This window comes from Fusarium poae, chromosome 2 (assembly GCF_019609905.1).
Source record: "Fusarium poae strain DAOMC 252244 chromosome 2, whole genome shotgun sequence".
NCBI lineage: Eukaryota > Fungi > Ascomycota > Sordariomycetes > Hypocreales > Nectriaceae > Fusarium > Fusarium poae.
Genome location: NC_058400.1, coordinates 6,249,522 through 6,262,724, shown reverse-complemented (window position 1 = coordinate 6,262,724; position 13,203 = coordinate 6,249,522). Strand labels below are relative to the sequence as shown.

Genomic DNA, 13,203 nt, shown 5'->3' with positions numbered 1-13,203 from the left:
ACTAAACCCAATATGTTGGCATGCTCAACGCCTAAGCGTCAGTTACTTAAAGATGCATAAAACCGTCCTGTTTCCAGTCGGCTAGCCCTCCGCCCGCTCTACCCCCGTTGATTAGCTGTCATCGTTCGATATACGAAGCTGCTCGTTCGTCAACCACTAACTTACCCTTTTTCTACATCATATCATATATACCGTCCACGATGAGCCACCACGCTAGAAATAACAATCGGAGAAGGTAAGAAGCTAAATTTGACTTCATTTCCACCGTTATTGACTCAATATGCAGCCATACAAAATCTCGCACTGGTTGCTTGACATGGTGTGTTGGACTGGAATATCGATACTAGTCGATCCAAATACTAATCAGTGTTTTTTTCTGGTCCAGCAAGCGGCGCCATATTCGTTGTGATGAAAGCTATCCTCAATGGTATGTCCTCTGATGCATACCTAGACAAGAGAATCACAGCTCATTCAAAACCCCCTAGTCAAAATTGCACCAAGCACAAAGTCAAGTGCGCGTTCCAAGACGCACCGTCGCCTGAAGAAACCTTACTCCAGACATCACCGATCGATAATAAATTGCAACCATCCTCAACTACCAAGTCCCGAAGGCCTTGGTCGGCAAAAGCCAGGGCGGAAGTGAGGCAGTGGAGAAGAACAGGATCCATGCCAATCCCGGATGCACGCATACGGATAACCCTGCAGCCGACAATCTATTCCGAGGATGATCTGTGCTTCGTCTACCAAGCCGCAAGCAACCAACATAGACTCACAGCAATGGGTGTTAGCAAGCTTACAATTATATCTTCATATTTACCAAGGTTTGTTACCATATCCATTGTAGTTCTTATTATTGACAATTGTTGCGCAGTTTCTTTAGAATCATTGCCAGCTCTCGATTAGCCATGAACGGAGTCCTTGCTCTATCTGCATACCAAGTCGCATCGGTTACCCACTGCCAACACGCCCGACGAAAAGAATACCAATACCAGATGCTGGCGATTCAAGATCTTAGAAAATGCCTTGCCAATTTCAGTCCCGAGCATGCAGATGGAGCGCTTGTGGCTTCCATGTCGCTATTATGGCTGTGCGAGGATATGTGGGTGACCCGTCCTTTTGATAGGCAACTTGCTGATAGTTATAGGTCGAGCCGGAGTCAAATATCAGAAGGAATTACTGCTGTAAGTTTTGAGCTTCATAGCGAACGGATATCTGGACTAATGAGCCTCTAGATACTGCAGACCTGCCATAGATTGGGACACCGATCAGGATTTTACCTTATGCTTGCCAAAGCCTGGCAACCAGCTTCCGACCGATGCACAACTCCGATGTCTGACTTTGAAAGATCGTTGATACTACAAGACTTGATCATCGAGATGTACAAATTCCAGACTCTTTTGAAAGAGCAGGATCCCGAGGACGACACGTGGAGGAAACTACGAATGCTTATCGCTTTAGCTCAGGATTTGGCAAAGCTTGACCCTTCATCATCACCGGAGAAGCAATTTGAGCGCGTCCGAATGCTACGAGATTACCAGTTGTGGCTTCCACTTAACGATCTATTGTCAGGGAGGAATCTTTCCAACACACTAATGGTGAACGCCTACCTATATACGCTAGCTCTTTACGCGCAACGACACACGTCACAGGCTGGCATGATGGATTCAACGATTGACCTGCGAGATTTGTTGGAAACTACATTACGGAAGGTTAGCCCGATTGACTCATATGTCGAGCCTCTCAATAATCTCAAGGCTCTTATAGTCTCTATGTAGTTGTACAGCTTCAGGCCCAGACATGGTTATACACGCACCATGTTTGGATGAGATTGTCATCAAGATAAATAATAATAATATCACAATAAGTTTGCCTGTTACCAAATTGACGCTTCACAAAATTCAAAGTCACTATATAAAACTTGAGCTACAACACCGGGTGTGAGGAATCCAGATGACAAAGACTCGTTTATCGAACCAATAGCGACATAAGGACGAGACATCGGTTAAAATCTCACCATCAAAAAAAAACTGCTTGTCAACTTTCCATGAAGCCGCAACTGTACAAAGCAATGGAAAATCCTGACGCGAGAACTCTCCGAATCGAGAAAGTGGTCCAGAAAGACATTCCTACACTGACCGAAATCTGGTTCGCAGCATTTACTGATCCAGAAATACGACGTATCTGGCCTGATACGCCCGCCGTCCGCAAATGGTGGACCGACGCAAACCACCATGATCTCCTTCATAAACCGTTTCAACACTATGTTAAAGTCGTCGACCCGGAAACTCGCGACATCAGGGGTGAGCCACGTATAGCTGCCTTCGCGAAGTGGGATACATCGATGCCGAAAGAGCGGGGTCGTAGATATCCGCCGTGGACTGAAGACCAATCTAAGCAAATCTGTGACGAGTTCATTGACAAGGAAGAGCGAGAAAGACTGCGAGTCATGGGCAACGATAGACATTACTGTAAGTAGTAATGGTTGACTACACTACGTAACTGCCTCGGTCTCGGCCTCAGCTAATTTGCGTTAGACCTTGATACGCTCGTCACTCACCCAGACTACCAGCGGCGCGGGGCAGGTTCGTTGCTTATGAGATGGGGCTGTAATCTGGCGGATAGGGATGATGTTGCAGCGTATGTGGATGCTAGCAAGTCGGGTTCTGCCTTATATCAACGATTCGGGTTTACGGACCAGAGCCTACCAAATTCCGGAGACGTTGCTTCCATGGCGAGACCGCGAGTATCCCGGGCCCCTAGGGCACTTTGACGACAAGAAATTGGACTAGTCTAGAACTCGCGCCACGCCATTATCTCAACCCTACACCTAGTGGACAGACCCCTAGTCGACACCGCTCAAAGCTCAGCTAAATGACGGTGTAATGGAAAAGGGACGCCGTTTATGACAAGTGACAGTTATTGGGCTAGTTAGTGATTAGAAACAAGCACGTCACAGGCGAATCAAACACGCTAATGGTATTTATTTCCTCTCTTGGGGCCGAAGGCTGAAGCACTCCTGGTCAACCATGACGTGACTGTCGAAAGGTTAACACGACGTCTCAGCTTCGCTGGGTTATTTTTACGACATTTATCGAATATAGTAAAATAGAGAGAAGGAATGCTTAGTTCCACGGCTGCCCACGAGGAATGATGCAGATACCTGAAGATAGTTTCAGGGGATAGAACAAAGCGGGAGAAGGTCTAGAAAAGGCTAGTAGAACATGGTTTATCCTTGATGTCGAGTATTGGGCCACGAAACCTTGCATGTCTCTATCGGCAGTTGACCTGCCTGCACGTGTTCCTGATAAGTGGTCGGCCCGAACAAAGCCGATGAACTTCAACTCAAAATTGTAGAGTCGTGAACTCGCAAAGTTTCCAAAAACAAACTCTATTGCCCGAATCAACAGGCGAGAAAGGGTACAAATACAATTTTAACATGTATACTCAGTGTCCGGGACAATGGTGTAGTGGTCCTCCCATTGATCCCAAGGTAAGTCTAGACCAACTCCCGCGAGTTCGAACTTATCCATCAGAAAAAAAAAAAGACATTATTTCGAAAATAAAGTTTCATATCGTAGAATATCTTGCCATATAACATACTATATACATACTATATATCTTCTGACATCTTTATAATTTTTGTCATTTTAAACAACATACCAAGTTGTGTTTTAAGTACCAACACCCTGCATTCCAATTATCCTCTTCATCACCTTGTCATGTCCATTTATCATCGAGATTTCACTGCCTATATTATTCAAGCTTCACATCATCAACACCAGTATCTTAGTCTCGTGTCAGAACAATGTGACTCCCTAACCAATCACCCATGACATTGCTGACATCTACTGTCCGGCTCTTCAATGATCCGCGACCGAGGTTACACTTCAGTCAGCAAGTAGTTCCCCTCCCGGGCGAGGTTTATATCATGCGAATAGAATGATCTTCACCATGGCTAAGACTTTACGGCATAATCATCTCCGCACCCAATGTGGTATCTGCTCTCAGGGTTTATTGCCTGGTGATTTATTTACTCCTTGTGAGTCTTACTTGCTATGTCTATCAACGATGTATACCTGCTGATGTATCGAATATAGTGTTAGGTACTGATCCCAAGACTGGATCAGGAAGCTACCTGGGCCGAGGAGTATACCCGACATATCCTCACACCAGTGTTAATCTTGACGATAGAAGTTGTTGCTGGGCATCCAACTGCTATCAATGTGCCAAAGTTCCCGAGGCAGTAGGACTACATTCAATATGTCTCAGTGTTTTCAAGGAACACTATAAAGCCGAAGATTCTATCGATAGGCTATGGGCCACAGTAGGTCAAAATAACCTGTGGAATGGCGCTCCGTGTCTTCACCTCGACCGAGAATCAGAGGTTGAGATGGATCTTGTTCGTCAGAAAGCCGCGTCTTATGGTGTTAACCTGCTGGGTCGCCTTCCCGCAGAACTCATCCACATGATATACAAGTACAGCGAGGATGCGGTGTTTTGGCGTTGCATTTTGGCTTTGAGTCTGGCCAAGCAGTTGTCTCTGTCGCAACAATGCATGACATTGCAGAGCCATTCGATACCTCTTTGCAATGTTTTGGCATGGGAAAGGGGAGAATCGGTCGTTGTGCGCTCTGATGAATGTTCGCCTTACATACGACTCACCCTTGACTGCAGAGGTATCCGCAAGATCGAACGGTTCCAAGAAAGGCCTTCATACGAACCAGCTTTTTCAAACAAAGAAGCATTTGTTTTTGCATGTGAGAGTGAGGTCAAGGATGTTGTTGTGATACTCAAGGTTGTCAAACCCTTATTGAATTGTTAATGGTCTAACTAGAGACAGTTCAACGTCTTGCGGCTCCAGCTCCCGAGCCATATACGAGGTTTCCAGGTCTGGGATACTCCCAGCCCCCCTCTTCTTGAAGACTGCGAATTTCATGGCCGCGTGTCACAGTCAATGCAGCTCAGGACTATTGACCTACATGCTGTGACTGGCCTCACGTTTTTCTTCTCGCACAGCAAGCTTTATGCAGTTCATGCACACACCCGTAAGAACCCGCATGCAACCAGGACCTTTGAGCGTCTTTCCGAGACGCGACGAGCGAATGCTGTGTCGGTATACTTGCCAGTCCCCAAAGATGAAGAGATTATAGCTATTGTTATCAGGCTAAGAAGCTCTCTCGAAGGAGGACAATCCACAGCGCAGAAACCATTCTTCCTGGTTGGTACCAGTCTGTCATCGTCTATTTGAGGATGAAATTAACAGTGATAGTTCCGAACCAAACTAGCTGGCGATATCGCTATCGGCCCGTACCGTTCGGGGGCGCACAAAGATGTTGTCATCGGCCAGTCCAGCCCCAGATTGTTCGTTTATAATTCTTCAGACGTCGGGCCAGCAACCGTATTTGGAACACACCCTCGAAAACAACACGGCAACAGTATCTCTCCATCATTTCCTCACCCACGGTTCAGTAATCCACCCATCAATTATCATGCCAACATTTCCTCAGCGCCCTTGGAGAACGTGGTTATTGTGTGGGTTCGGGAGAATGAGAACCAATATTGTCATGGGATACTACTGGAATATTCGAATGGGGCTCAACGAGCACTGGGGGACTATCGAGTTGGGAATGATCTCCCAGGTACAGATAGTGTGAAGAAGTATATGAAGCCATCGCGGATCTGTTATCGGGGGCCTCAAGATGAGGTTGCAGGAGCAGGACGACTTTCACACAATTTCGTTGTTAACGCGAGTGATGACCATGATCATTACCATGATGCAGCAGGCTGGACATGCAACTCATTGAGAGGTGTGCTTGAATTCTGGTTTTCGAGGGAGCGGTCTGTCATTCGGATAGCCGAGTAGAATAAGAAAGAACAAATGATGTTGTGAAATTGTACTTGGCGCTGTAATCTGATTTCCATTACTCTCTTGGCATTTCGCTATGGTTGCATCTTGATTGACAAAGACATGTAGTGTGATGCTCTGGTGCGGAGTGACATGCGGTACTATTAACTATGCGTCAGTACGAAATGATCCACGGCCAAGCTGAGGTCATAGCAGTCAATAAGCAGCCACTTTCGTCCGCCCAGCCTTTCTTTCAGCGCGTTCAAGTGTACACATGTCAGCCAGCTTGTTCAGCACGGCACCAGTGACCGAGAATAGGCCCAATTGATCAGCAGCGCCAAGAGGTTTGCAAATTGCCGATCGAGTGATACATTGTGTCTGTGTCAGACATGATGGAGCTTTACCTGAGCTTTATAGGGAATTGCACGGTCGACAAACGCGGCTCGTTGCATGCATGCATGCATGGTCACAACATCATGATTATGGTACACCTCCAACAAAACAAACAAACAATCGACCGATGGTCTGATTTAAACGGTTTAGTACGACTGAAGCTGTACAACCACCTTTCCTCATTTGGAGTCGTGATCTTCATTCCCGGACGTCAGGTCCGGGCTAGCGTAACGCCAATCCAATGGATCGCTTCGACGTTGACTCTAATTTCAATAATTTGGGATCAAGACATGTCATGTCATGTCTGCCAAGCCGAGGGGGGAAGACTTCTGTAATGTCAGTGTGGAATTTGTTTGCGGCCTCTCTACCTACTCCCAACAAGTGCCCCAATTATTCACTGACGTTTTCGATACGTTACCGTCTCACAGAGACCAGCTTGTGTGCGCGTCATACCCGCAGCCACTGGAAAGGGCGAAGGGTTCAAGAGTAATGTAATGAAAGAGCTTTGCTTCGAGGGAGGGACAGGATAATGCATTTGTTTGACAGTTATTATGGTTGCGACGTCAGCCGTTGTCCATTCCTCTCCATCTTTCCCGATTTACCCAAACTAAAACAGCCCATCCTTTACTTTACTTTACCTCTGGGTTTCCCTGTTTCTCACCTCCCACCATATCCTCATCAGTTCGCTGTTTCCTTTCTGGGTACAGCGTATACGGAACTCAGCCAGTCATCTCTCCACAAGTCTCATTCCCAAGTTACAAGCATGGCAGATATCCACGGTATGAACGGCCACAATGGTCACGTAAAGGATCGCCGCAGTAACTCGGTGAATGGCCGAAATCGACTTTACGCTCACCAGGAAAAGCAAAGAACGACTCACCTCAGCGAATTTGGTAAGCATATGGTAGCAGCATCCGGCGAATTTGTGGGCACATTTCTATTTTTGTACTTTGCCTATGCTGGAAACATTGTCGCCGTTCTCCAAGAGCCCATCCCAGGGCCGAATGGCACCTTGGCCAACAACACCGTTATGTACGTCGCCATGGCATACGGATTTTCTCTTTTGGTCAACGTCTGGGCTTTCTACCGAATCAGCGGTGGACTCTTCAACCCTGCTGTAAGTTTGTATTCCCCGGTTCGACTATGGAAGACTCTAACACCGATGCCAGGTCACTTTTGGTCTCTGCCTCTCTGGTCAACTGCCATGGACGCGCGCACTCTTTCTGTTCCCCTCCCAGATCACCGCTGCAATGTGTGCAGGTGGTCTGGTCAATGCCATGTTTCCTGGAAGTGCCTCCATTGCAAACACGACACTTGGGCCCAACACTTCGATTGCGCAAGGTGTCTTTCTTGAAATGTTTTTCACCGCCCAATTGGTCTTTGTAGTCTTGATGCTTGCTGCCGAAAAGTCTCGCGACACCTTTTTGGCCCCTGTTGGTATTGGTCTGGCTCTTTTCGTCGCACTCATCCCAGGTAGGCATAAACAAAGCATTTTCCACTGGGAAAAATACTAATCTAATCGAATTATAGGAGTTTTCGTGACCGGTGGATCGGCCAACCCTGTACGATCCTTTGGCTGCGCTGTCGGTTCCAGAGACTTCCCTGGCTACCACTGGATCTACTGGGTTGGACCCCTACTTGGCGCGGCGCTTGCTGCTGGTTACTTCAAGCTTGTCAAGTTGATGCACTACGAGGAAGCAAACCCTGGTCAAGATAGTCCAGTTGACGTATGATCGGCAATAAACATCTTGGTGTCAGATGTCTCTAGCTGGAGTTTATAATAATGCATAATTTGAGTCAGTCCGGGAACACGTCACGTCGGTTATTAGCAACCGGCTATATGGCTGGTAATTGGGAACAATATAAAAGCATGGAACTGGAAGCCGGAGTTTTGTTTTCCTCTTTTTATTTCGAGTACCTATCAGAAAGCATATCGCGGCGAGATACTCAAGAGCCATGGTTAGATAGACATGACCATACAAGGAGTTCTTGGCGCAGTGTTTAAACAGTTTCGGACATGTAACAATATTTCATTATTTCTATTGCAAAGCGCCCATAAAGTCAAACCCAAATAGCAACCGTAAAATTAACGCTTATAGTTCCAATGGTCCCCTTTCATCCATAAATACCACATCCCACCAGTTCTGCTTCTCCTTCTTCGCCCAACTTGACATGCAGATACTGTCAAAGTCTGTCGTCACCATCTGTCTCTGGTTGTGCATGTATCGTCTGATCTCCTTATAAGCCTGGAGTCCCCAGTACACAGCTTTACCCTCAGGAATCTGCACCCGTCCAAGAGGCTGTTGTCTACGCTGTTTGAGCTGAGCCATGACGAGATCACGCAGGTAAGGGAAGAACCACATGCGAGGCCACACAAGACGCGACGACTCTTGAGGTTGTTGATATGCGCATTGTGATGGATGTTGACAGGGATGGCTGTGGTGAAGAAGTCGGCGTAGAAATTCATGTCGCCCCAGTCGAGGTCTTGTCGCTCTTCCTCGCTCAAAAGACGTGCGATAGGGTTCTTAGCGTTTCTAATCTCGTCAGGGACACGGGTTAGACGAGGAGGTTCAATCTCAAGCTCCTTGGATCGCTCAGCGATGTGAGTCTGGTTGTTGAGATTGACAACATCACCATCGTCTTCTTCAAAAACGGTGGGAATGGAGATGGTTTGGTAGTAATCAAGGCCGACATGGTACTCAAACTGATCACGGACCATGATAGAGGCGTTCTGTTGAAGATCGATCTGGTCGCCGAGCTCACGTCTCCATTTGCGCCAGATCTCTTGCTCAGCCCAAATCTCACCAAAGAAACCCTGGTCACTGTAGAAGTGGTCTCCTTGAATAGCCTTGCCAGCCACGTAACGTTCTTGAGCACGACGGAAGTACCGGCGCATGTCTCCAACGGGTCCGATAAAAGCACCACTGTTGATGTACTTGGGACGAACATCGACCATGCGCATTTCAGGGTCCTTGTCTGTGTCTGGTCCATAAAGATCCTCACGAAGAGGGCTCTCGGGGAGATCAGCGCAGTGAAGGTTAGTGCCAGACTTGGCTCGGGGCCAGCACCTCTTTTGGGCAGACACCATGATGGTCTGCTTCATGGGCATCTCTGAGCTACCAGTCCATTCCTTCAGCAGGCGTGCATCAGCCTCGGCGTTGAGGTCGTGGTAACGCTGGATCAGAACATCGGGAGGAAGCTGGAACCACGAGTCGGAACTGTCGGCCACCACGATAAGATCGTCCATGCCCAGGTGGTCTTTGTGACCAGACTTGAGACGCACAGCCCAGTCAAGGTAGTCAAGAACACCTCCAATCTTGGCAAGATGCGAGCCACTCTTACCCCAGTTGATGATGACGGGTGTGGGGTATCCAAGGGCGATTGCCGTGACCATGGCTTTACACAGGTTGACACCAGGGGCGTTGGCGGGGAGGAGGATGACAAGACGACGGTTAGAAACTGTTTTTGGCATCTTTGGAGGGTGAGGCGAAACAGGAATAGCAGGGGCAGCGATCGTATCAAGGACCTCGGGGGCATCAGGTGCGCCGACCTCGGGCGTGTCAACCTCGGGCGTGTCAGGGACAGCGTCAGCAACGGGTACTGAATCCTGAGGGACCTCCGAAACGACTACGGAGGTAGTTTGTGGGCCAGGGTTTTGGCCTTCGGACATCTCAAAGACGTCGGCTGTTCCATCTGAAAGATATTGTCGACCCTACAATTGAGAGTCAGTGGGGTAGGTCACTTCACCACCTGCAAAATTGACGTACCTCAAGCGCTGCAAGGGCTAGAAAAGTAGGGACTAGAAGAATAGCTGCGAGTACAAGCAAAAAACCTCGGGTCGATAACCGGAAACATCTTCTAGGCATGACCTGAGCTTTTGTCTCTGCCTTGTCCTTCACAATTGTCGTTGGCAGCTCCTGGTACCCGGTGTTGTTAAACATCTGGCTCCACCAGCTGCCAGTTTCCTGATTGTTTGCCATTGTATTGTGGTAGAGAAAGGAAACAGATTAACCTGGCAGGCAGATGGTACTCAATTGACCAGCTGGAAACCAGATCACTGCGAATTGGTGAGAAGGAGTGTTCAAAAGAATGAATGAATGAGCTAACAGACAGAAAGGCTGAAGGACATGGCCAAAGCTGCGAAGAGGATACACATCCATATATCAGGGGATCGTTCCTACGGGCGCTGAGCCCCTAAAAACTGCATTAAAAAGGGATCCAAGCCACTGGAATTTTGACTCGCCCTTGCGCGGGGCATTTTGACCAGAATTGGGTTTGGCAATTGGTTGCTTTTGTTGCTGCATCTCGTCCCCATATATGTAGATTGCCACAAGCTAGTGACTGTTAGAGTGGCATGCTTGACTTGAGGGTCAAAGGAAGAGGGAAACCGATTTCTGAGGTGCTTGACTGTGTAGGTTTGTTCTTGGGCCGTTCAGGTTCAGGGGTAGAAAATACCAACAGACATTCCACTTGCATATTGACGCCACCTGGCATGGAGCTGAGAAGGTTACAAAATAACGGGTGCTCTGATGGACCACACCTCAATACCATTATGTCTTTTATTTTTAGTCGCAATATCTAGAACAACGCTAATTGTCAATAGTTTGAACCGGCTGTGGAGATATCGCCAGGGTTTGATGCGCCGGAACTGGCACATGGTGGCGCTTTAATGGTCGAGAACAACGAGACAATCAGAGCCTACCAGTGGCTGATTGAGTCTAGGGATCCAGTGAAAAGGGTCGTTAGTCGCTACAATAGCTTCAATCTCGTCTTGGCAGGGGATACTTTTACCAACAAGTCGAGTGACAAGTTAAACAGCCACAACGCCAACACGTTGATCAATAAGATATCGAGGCATTTATCGAAAGATGATTAAAAGGCTAAACAACTACTAAAATCCCCAAAGCCCCTTCTAAAAAAAAAGAAAAGAAAAAAAAAAGAAAAAAAAGAAAAAAAAACGCAAAGTCGGATATGTAGACACAAATGGTGTGCTCAATAATGCATGTATGAGGCTGGCTAATCCAATGCCATCAACAGGCTCGCGCTTGGGGTTGGCTGCACTGTAGATCGCCCTGGATCAAATTCGATACGTCCTTTTCCATTTTCGTTTTCTCTCTCTTTGCCAATCTCGCCTTGCGACAAACGACGTGATGCGATTGCAGATAACAAAGTCGATACAGCATGTACCTATACATGGTACTTGAACCGGCGATTCAACTCCAATGTTGATCCCCAGCGTGTATTTTCTACTAATACCCCAGGCTTTGTCGTGATGGTTACCAAGAAAAACAAAATACACCATTTTCAGCTGCCAAGGGGTTATACAAAAGCAACAACATCGGCTTTTATTGCTATGAGACACCGCTAATAAAACTTTCAGATAAGGCTAAATTGACACGCTATCATAGGTTCGCTCCCAGTTCAATGCCCTGCATACCTGACCGCTCAGATCATTCCGTCCCATCCCATGCAAGGAGGAGGCTTCAAAATCTCCCTTGCTGTAAGTACTGCAAGCTTCGTTCAAAGATAAAATTAAGCATATATCGGAATCGACGATTTCTCAAACTGCGAAAACACGCTTGCCTTCGGTACTGTATCCGCATTTCGAGTAGGTGTCGACTGTCTGAGGTACAATGCCAGAGGAAAGGGTCTGTCCAAGTCTGTCCAGAACCCTTCGCCATTGACTGCGCGTCGGCGATAGCCCAGTCTTGTACCTTGGATCAACCCTTCAACATCTTTTCTCTCCAAAGTTCGCTTGTCCCATTTCAATCTTAGCGCATTGAAGTCATCGCTTATCAACATGGGCACGTTGACTGGGACTTGGGAAGTTTGTGATGAGGATAACAACAATTTGTATGTCTCGAGAGTGAGGAAAGGGCTGTAGACAAGGGTTTCTTGGTCCATCATTTGTCCAGCCTCACCCAGGTCGGCAATTGATGGTGTTTTTAACACGACAATTCCAAGGCTCGCCAGGAAAGTCTCATCAACTGCTGTAAATGTCGGGTCTTGGGCATAGATCTGAAGAGTGCTCTTGGGGATTGTGAGATGCGATGCAATGGCCATCAACATGACCAGTTGTTTGATGCGACGCTGTTGATCCTTAGCGTCGAGTAAACTCCCTAAGCCCAGAGAAACAATTCTGGTTATGCGTGGTCGGTTCTTTGTCCGTAGCATATCTTGAATTGTCTCTGCTAGAGTAGATTGGTTGTAAAGGTCCATAGCATCTTGGTAAAGCATGGAAAGCTGTTGTAGTTGTTTCCCGGATGATCCATTGTTTCTTCTTAAGTTCTGTGACTTTTTGCTGGGTGCGTATAGGCCTGCATTTGTTAGTGGGTTGAGCGCTACAATGTTCAATTTTAGCGAGTCTCACCATCCTTTTCAGTGATCTGCATCTTTTTTGAGTGTCGCATCTTGACTTGAATTGCGTCTGTATATAATTGAGTTCTTTGAACGATAATGATGAGCTTCACAATATTGTTTTTGATGCCAGACTGGTGTTATTCTACTTAAAACCTGGGCATTGGATTTTTAATATATATGTTTATTATCCAGCATCCATCCTGCTTATACCATACCATTCTTCAATCTATCGAGTGCGCACTCCTCGGTCTTCGGCTGTCAGCAAATGCCTTTGTAATCCTTCGTGTGTAACTAACGGTGTTCACTCAGAGTCAGTCATGCAGGGTTGTTTGACAGGGCTTCATGTCAATTTCTAAGCACCCATTCCGTGCCGCAGAGGTTACAAATCCACGCAGCTGACGATAGCTTCAATGCCAGCTTGCTTTACTACCTTTCGAAATGCAAGTAGATCTTGTGAGTTGGCAAAGCTGCCCGGCTTTATTAGTATTAACGTTAGTACATAATACACACACTGTTCAATTGTGCAAACATTAAACCTCTTTCATTGCGACCGACTGCTTCAGGGATTAGACTACCCTGGAGAACAACCACTACTACCTAGGTAT

General features: G+C 47.1%; 6 protein-coding genes across 6 annotated transcripts; 4 read left to right on the top strand and 2 right to left on the bottom strand.

Annotated features, from left to right (window-relative positions):
- Positions 1 to 200: 200 nt before the first annotated feature.
- FPOAC1_006086 (uncharacterized protein) lies at positions 201 to 1,775 on the top strand (the record flags this gene model as incomplete). Its single annotated transcript, XM_044850582.1, has 7 exons — positions 201 to 235; positions 287 to 319; positions 386 to 427; positions 486 to 821; positions 872 to 1,099; positions 1,145 to 1,181; positions 1,233 to 1,775. 7 exons carry the CDS (start codon positions 201 to 203, stop codon positions 1,773 to 1,775), a joined length of 1,254 nt encoding a protein of 417 aa, XP_044709294.1.
- A 293-nt stretch (positions 1,776 to 2,068) lies between these two features.
- FPOAC1_006085 (uncharacterized protein) lies at positions 2,069 to 2,770 on the top strand (the record flags this gene model as incomplete). Its single annotated transcript, XM_044850581.1, has 2 exons — positions 2,069 to 2,468; positions 2,535 to 2,770. The coding sequence occupies 2 exons, from the start codon at positions 2,069 to 2,071 to the stop codon at positions 2,768 to 2,770; spliced, it is 636 nt and encodes a 211-aa protein (XP_044709293.1).
- A 1,181-nt stretch (positions 2,771 to 3,951) lies between these two features.
- On the top strand, positions 3,952 to 5,863 carry FPOAC1_006084 (uncharacterized protein; the record flags this gene model as incomplete). Its single annotated transcript, XM_044850580.1, has 4 exons — positions 3,952 to 4,039; positions 4,098 to 4,795; positions 4,841 to 5,218; positions 5,270 to 5,863. 4 exons carry the CDS (start codon positions 3,952 to 3,954, stop codon positions 5,861 to 5,863), a joined length of 1,758 nt encoding a protein of 585 aa, XP_044709292.1.
- A 1,138-nt stretch (positions 5,864 to 7,001) lies between these two features.
- FPOAC1_006083 (uncharacterized protein) lies at positions 7,002 to 7,971 on the top strand (the record flags this gene model as incomplete). Its single annotated transcript, XM_044850579.1, has 3 exons — positions 7,002 to 7,355; positions 7,408 to 7,711; positions 7,769 to 7,971. 3 exons carry the CDS (start codon positions 7,002 to 7,004, stop codon positions 7,969 to 7,971), a joined length of 861 nt encoding a protein of 286 aa, XP_044709291.1.
- A 360-nt stretch (positions 7,972 to 8,331) lies between these two features.
- Positions 8,332 to 10,218, bottom strand: FPOAC1_006082 (uncharacterized protein; the record flags this gene model as incomplete). Its single annotated transcript, XM_044850578.1, has 3 exons — positions 8,332 to 8,545; positions 8,614 to 9,950; positions 10,006 to 10,218. The coding sequence occupies 3 exons, from the start codon at positions 10,216 to 10,218 to the stop codon at positions 8,332 to 8,334; spliced, it is 1,764 nt and encodes a 587-aa protein (XP_044709290.1).
- Positions 10,219 to 11,770: 1,552 nt separating this feature from the next.
- Positions 11,771 to 12,648, bottom strand: FPOAC1_006081 (uncharacterized protein; the record flags this gene model as incomplete). The annotated part of the gene is made up of 2 exons (XM_044850577.1): positions 11,771 to 12,555; positions 12,609 to 12,648. The coding sequence occupies 2 exons, from the start codon at positions 12,646 to 12,648 to the stop codon at positions 11,771 to 11,773; spliced, it is 825 nt and encodes a 274-aa protein (XP_044709289.1).
- Positions 12,649 to 13,203: the final 555 nt, after the last annotated feature.